The sequence below is a fragment of the Capra hircus genome, chromosome 17 (assembly GCF_001704415.2).
Source record: "Capra hircus breed San Clemente chromosome 17, ASM170441v1, whole genome shotgun sequence".
NCBI lineage: Eukaryota > Metazoa > Chordata > Mammalia > Artiodactyla > Bovidae > Capra > Capra hircus.
Genome location: NC_030824.1, coordinates 67,859,616 through 67,866,469, shown reverse-complemented (window position 1 = coordinate 67,866,469; position 6,854 = coordinate 67,859,616). Strand labels below are relative to the sequence as shown.

At 54.0% G+C, this 6,854-nt stretch overlaps 1 protein-coding gene across 1 annotated transcript in view; it reads left to right on the top strand.

Annotated features, from left to right (window-relative positions):
• The window catches only part of DCHS2 (dachsous cadherin-related 2), a 349,085-nt gene continuing 344,223 nt past the window's right edge, over nucleotides 1,993-6,854 (top strand). The window contains exon 1 of the mRNA XM_018061397.1: nucleotides 1,993-3,967. Within this exon, the coding sequence (XP_017916886.1) occupies nucleotides 1,994-3,967 (1,974 nt within the window). The 5' untranslated portion in view covers nucleotide 1,993. The remainder of the gene's footprint in view (nucleotides 3,968-6,854) is intronic.

Genomic DNA, 6,854 nt, shown 5'->3' with positions numbered 1-6,854 from the left:
AGGCTGAGGTTAGAGGAGACTGCTAACAAATCTCAATGGAAAAGAGATACATTGGTGAAGAGACACTGAATTTGTTTCAATAATGTCTCCATGCATATGAAAGTGTCTGCTATAAAATACATTTATTTTATCAGCCATAGGGATGATGGTGTGGCAGTAGATTAGCAATTATATATATATTAAAAAGACATCTTGCTGTAAAGGACTGCTACTCAGGGCTTTTGGTACTCCTTAAATGTCTTCCCTGATGGCTCAGTGATAAAGAATCCCCCTACCAATGCAGGAGATGTGGGTTCAATCCCTCGGTCAGATCTCCTGGAGAAGGAAATGGCAACCCACTCCAGGATTATTTCCTGGGAAATCCCATGGATAGAGGAGCCTGGTGCGCTACAGTCCATCGGGTCTCAAGAGTCAGACAGGATTTAGGGACTAAACAGCAACAAAGGAGAGCAAGGTATCAAGGAAATTAAGCCTTTCCTCTGGTCTAAATGCAACATTGCAGAAACCATTTGCTAAATACGGCAAGCCATCCTTAAGAGGGCAGAGTCTTTCCTCAGGCATTTGTTAAGAGAGGCAATTTATCCTATTATTACGGATAATTGAAGGGAAACTCGCGACTATGGCAATTCATTGATAATCTCCGGCTGTTTTGAAAGTGGTAACAGTAGTTGCTTCGCCTGCAAACTTCCCTGCTCAGCGGCGATGGTGGAGCTTGGGAAGGTGATGGCCTCTGCTACCCCGTCTTTCTGCCCATAAATCAGCATCGTAAACCATCCTGGAAGTGTTGTGATGGCGCTGAATGCATAAAAAGTGTTCGCAAGCCGAATCTATTGTCGTCATTGCCGGCAGCAGAGGGGAGTGATAAGTCGCTCACACGTCAAGCCGAGGGGTAGCGCGGCATAATAAAGCTTGGTTTGTACCATGTGTCACAGATTTCTCCGGGTTTCTCGAAGGTTTTTTCCAAGTTCCGCCTTCTCCCCCCTTGCAGTCATTCCGGCCCCAGCTGTGCATCGGCCTTTGACTCCATCTGTCCTTCCGCTGGGGACGAGTCTTTCTCGCCACATGGAGAACACAAGTTTGGCTCTCCAGTGTAATGATAACCCCCCGCCCTCTCCGCTCGGCAGGAGCTCCCCAGCGTCAGGCCCGCTGCAGAGCCAGTCTCAGGGATGGAGCGGGGAGGGCTGCCCGCTCACCTTCCCCACCCCTAGCCACTTTCACGCCTAGCCCAGCCTGCGCCATCCCCACGCGCCCCACGGTCCCCATCTCCGGCTCCTCTCACGTTTTCTCTCCTCTCCTCCGCCCCCAGCCTGACCAGGAACGTGCCCAGCTGCAGCTGCGCCTCGCAGGTGGGAGTTCGCCCTAGTGTGCGGCCGCGTCACGACGCGCGGAGGAGAACCGGGGGGAGGCGCGCGGTCCCCGGCGTCCCGAGACGCGGCGGGCGCGGCCGCCCCAGAGCCGCTGACTGCGCTGCAGTCGAATCCGCCTCTCCCTTCCTCCCTCCCGCTCCGGCCCCGCGACCTCCCGCCCTTACCTTACCCTCTTCCCCGGCCCGACCCCCCAGCTTCTCCGTGTGTGCGCGCTTTAAATAATTTCATCCTTTCTGGCAAAGGAAATAATGCACCTGACTTTACCAGGGGGAAACAACCAGCCGAGCCGAACAAGGAACAGATGTCAAAGGAATAAAAGGAGAGAGAAAAAGAGATGAGACTCGTGTAAAGCGATCCAGGGGCTCAAAAGGTGGCTGACAGCGGCGGAAGCGGCTCGAGCTCTCCCGGCCTGTCTGCGCGAGCTGCGGGAGGACGTCTCCACCAGTTGCAGATGTAACCACGGGAACTCCTGCGTCTGTCGGTTTGTTTGCCAAACAAAGTCTTTTCTTCTTTGGCTCAGACACCGAAGAGGCTCCTGGATTTTTCTGCCACTCCGCCACAAGCTAGCAGTTACCCGGGAGCCTTCCCAAGGAGCTGGCGGAGACATGAGCCCTTCAGGGCGGAGGATGGGTGAAGGGCGTCCAGCCTGGGAGCGCCTCTTGCTCAGGTCACCCCGCAGGCGGCAGGGCGGAGGCGCCGGGGCGCAGCGTTTCCTGCTCGGGCTCTGCGTGCACGCGTGGCTGTGGGGGGCCTCGGGCTCGTCTGGCCAGGTGTTCAACCTCAGCCTTTCCGTGGACGAGGGCCTTCCTCCAGACACTCTGGTCGGCGACATCCGCGCGGGGCTGCCGGCCACGCAGCAGCAGCAGGAGGGGGGCGGCTTCTTTCTGTCTGAGGATTCCGATGACTCTCCGCTGCTGGACGACTTCCAAGTGCACCCGGACACAGGCATTATCCGCACAGCTCGGCGCCTGGACCGCGAGCGGCGCGACCACTACAGCTTCGTGGCCGCCACGCTGCTGGGCGCGGTGGTGCAGGTGGAGATCCAAGTCAACGACGTGAATGACCACTCGCCCCGCTTTCCTCTGGACTTCCTGCAACTCAACGTCTCCGAGCTCAGCCCACCAGGTACCGCCTTCCGCCTGCCAGGTGCCCGAGACCCAGACGCTGGGCTTTTCAGCATACAGGGCTACACCTTGGTGCAACCGTCCAACCTGTCTGAGGACCTCGCAGGACCTTTCTTCCAATTGCGCTACGGGGCGCCGGGGTCGCCACCGTCCTCGTCGCCCCTTGAGCCCCTAGACGTGGTGCTGCTTCGGCGCTTGGACCGAGAGGCGGTGGCGGCGCACGAGCTGCAGATTGAGGCTTGGGACGGTGGTCGCCCGCGGCGCACCGGCCGCCTGCGAGTGGAACTGCGCGTGCTGGATGAGAACGACAATCCTCCGGTCTTTGAGGAGAGCGAGTACCGCGCCGCGGTTCGCGAGGACGCTCGGCCCGGCACCGAGGTCTGTCGCGTGCGCGCCACCGACCGTGACCTGGGGCCCAACGGCCACGTGCGCTACAGCATCCGCTCCCGGCAGGCTCCCGGGGCGGGTGGTAGCGGCGGGACGCTGGGCGACGCGGCCTACTTCGTGGTGGAGGAGCTGAGCGGGGTGGTGCGGGTGCGCAGGCCGCTGGACCGCGAGGCGCAGGCCTGGCACCAGCTGGTGGTGGAGGCCCGCGACGGAGGCGCCGAGCCCGAGGTCGCCACCGTGCGCGTGTCCATCGCGGTGCTGGACGTGAATGACAACCCGCCCGCCATTCATCTGCTCTTCCTCACCGAAGGAGGCGCCGCGCGCGTCTTGGAGGGCGCTCGAGTCGGCGACTATGTGGCTCGGGTCTCGGTGTCAGACGCGGAAGGTGACCCAGAGAAGGAAGGGGAGGCCGCCGGGGAGCTCAATGGAGGCCTCGGAGTCGGGAGCGTCTCTCTGACCTTGGAGGGCGGTGAGGGAGCCTTTGTGCTGCGGTCCGGAGGCTCCCCAGGAGTATTTTTCCTTTGCGTCGAGGGGCCCCTAGATAGGGAGAGCCGAGACCTGTATGATTTGCGACTGGTGGCCACAGATGCGGGATCCCCGCCGCTGAGCGCAGAGGAGACGCTGCTGCTCCGGGTTGCTGACCTCAATGATCAGCCACCCCTCTTCAGCCAGGAGCATTACAGGGCCTCGGTGTCCGAGGCCGCGGCTCCCGGCACCACGGTCTTGTGCGTCAGCGCCTCAGACGCAGATGAGCCTGGCACGGATCATGCCAGGCTGCGCTACGCGCTGCTCCCCCTCCCCGCACTCTGCAACCCAGAGGCTCCGAGGCCCCCCGCTGAGTGCGGGCCATCCTTCAGCATTGATCCCGAGAGTGGTGTGATCAGCACCACCCGGAGCCTGGACCGAGAGGCGCAGGAGGCCGTAGAACTGAGAGTGGTGGCCCACGACCTTGGAGAGCCCCCGCTCTCGGCCACCTGCCTGCTGAGCATCACCGTGGAGGACGTGAATGATAACGAGCCGGTTTTCCTGAAGCAGGTGTACAACGCCACGCTTCCAGAGCACGCCCCAGTTGGGCACTGCTTTCTGCAGGTGAGCACGTCAGGCCTGCGGATCAAGGGGAGGCCTGGGAAGGGATGGAGAAGCTCTAAGTTCAGAAAGGGTGTGTGTGGGTGTGGGTGTGGGTGTGTGGGTGGGTGTGGGTGTGGGTGTGGGTGTGGGTGTGTGGGTGTGTGTGGGTGTGGTGTGTGATGTGGATAGTTATACTCAAGCTCAGAAAACAGAGGTCATGGGCTCTGGTTCCTGCTCTGCAGGGAGATGAATGGGTGCCCTCCTGGCATCTAGCCCTTCTGCTGGGGCTTGAACTGAATGGTCACTTAAGATCTTTTCTGCTTCACATGATATTTGGATCTTGATTTTGCCTATGGAATTCTGATTTCCCTCTGTCTCGTCGATCTGAGCACCCAGATTGGTTTGGGAGGAGCCACCGATTCTCAGTTTTGCTTCTGAACAGTGTGCAGATGGCAGTGTCCTGTGTATTTGAACACCATCATGTGCACACTGGGGGCGTAAGGTGGCCCTCACATGTCAGTTTTTCAAATAAGCAAGTGTGTGGCCTTAAACACTGAAACTCTTTTGAGTAACCATTTACAGAGACTTATTGCACATTGTCCTACCTTTTTTGGAAACTTAGAAGAACTAGTTGAGGATACCAAGTCATTTTTACCAGTTTTACCAGACCTCCAATGATGTCTTCAAGACTTTGAGGAGGGGCAAGTTTCAATCATCCTTTATAAAATCAGTGATATCCTTCATCCTTTATAAAATCGGTGATATCCTTTACAAATGGATCTCAGAATGTGTAATATGTACCCTTCTAGCAGTAATTCTTATGGCTTCCAATTTCCTAGTAGTTATCTGAAGTTATCTGATGTGAGATAACAAACTGGATTTCCAAGACTGTTTTATTTACACCAAGATGATCTGAGTGAATAACTTGAGCCTGAGAGCCTAACTAGTGATCAAAGCTGTAAAGTGCCATTTAGCTCTCAGGCTGGGTTGTTTTAAGACCTCTGTAGGTTATTTCTTGGTTCTTAGAGGGTGAGGCTAAAGCTTTATAAGTCATGTCTCAATAACCTTTGGATAATTTAAGATGTCACTACATTTTAAACCTGAGTTACCTGACTGGTTTGCTGTCTTTTTTTAATCCTTTGTATCTTAGGTAAGTGGTATAGATAATAATCTCTACCACTTTCTCTGGCATGATTGGCAACTCATTAGTTGCTAGGTAATTAAAAGAAGGCTTGAAAATCAATTAATGCTTGCTGCTGAAAGAGATAGATCTGTGAATGCCGATGGAAGTTTATTTACATCTCAAGCAGAGTCTGAGACGATGAGGGTTGGCTGGTCCTTCTCCATCCAAGGTAGGGCCAGGTCTGGGGATGTCCATCAGTGTCCTGCTGGTCAGAGCTTAGGTCCATCAGTGTCCTGCTGGTCAGAGCCTAGCTATGTGGTGTACTGCAAAGGTGGCTGAGAAACAGAGAGGGCCACAAGGTTGCTGGTGGGGACTGATCGGGTCTGCCACAGATGTAAAAAACTGAGGTAATTGGCATGGAGAGGTTGGACTAGATAATTTCTAAGATTTCTTTCATCTGAAAGAGCTTAAAGGTCTTGGTACAAAACAGTACAACTTGACTCTATTTGAAGGAAAATAAGCAGGGTGGATTAACTGTAATTCCTTTGACTAGAGCTTTTTAAAATTGTGAGATGACTGTGCCATGAGGTGTGAGTTTATCCCATTATTATGACTTAATATGTGGATATGCATCCATTATGGTGAACTCAACTTGGCTCAAGTGTAAGATTGCATCTTCAATCAAAACAAAACAAAACAAAACAAAAAAACCCTTTAGGTTACCAAGTTTTGCTGTAGGTATTGATAGTATTAAATAGTGCTGATTAGAGTTGCTAGAAATTCCAAGAGTCCAGGCCCTGTAGATTACAGAGGCTTATCCGCAGCACTCTTGCAGCCTCGCCGCAGCAGCTGTGTGAACTTTCTGCATTGCATCAGCTCTCTGGCTGACTCTGTCCCCTCGGCTTCTCACCTGTCCTCTGCTTGCTTGCCATCTCTTTGCTCTCGATGTTTCTTTGCACTGCTTTGCAAAAACAAGCCTTCCCAGCTCTCTGGACCTCAAGGCCTCTCCTCTCTCCTGGGGCTTTGTTTAATTGTGTCATCTTGGTGCTTGCAACCAAACCTTTCTGCTGTCCTCCGCAGTTCTCAGATGTCAGAACTGCTCAGCTCTCCTTGGTCAGAATCAAAGGAAAAACACAATGAGAAGCAACAGGAGAAAAAAAAATTCCTTTCTTGGATTCCTTGTAAGGGAATACCATGTCACCTAATAAAATAAACTCAGAACCTTCAAGATTCTGGAGCACGAATCCCTGGGCTTTTTCTGCTCTTACTGCCATTTAGGGTCACCAGTGCTGACTGAATCCTTCCATAGTCTCAGACCCAGACAGGAACTTTCCAAAGACTTTGAGTGTGGGTTAGAACAAACAGATTTAATACAGAGGACAAGAACCAGTAGCCTGAGTTGGGTGTCCTTTAGCCTAAAAGGGTTTTCCCAGCTCTGAGGACACTCATCTGGGCTTTCAGTTCCTTGCTCTCCACTGCCCTCCACATGGAGAGCCCCTTCTTGACAACCTGCCCTCCCTTCCCCATGCCCCCTGGGATCTCCTTTCAGCATGTCTTGATGCTTTTATGCTCACAGCAGGGAGGGATTTCTACTCTGCAATTGTCCTGGTGTTTTCCTCTGAGTTCTTATGTCCAGTACTGAAAGACTCCCTTTTCCTTCAGATGACTGTCAAAGAGACTGACTTCAGCCTCTCTCCCTGGTGGGACTGACACTCTCTGCCCCACACTAAATCCAACAGGTGCGAACTGCATCCACAGCTTTTATCTTGCAACTGGATCTTCAGA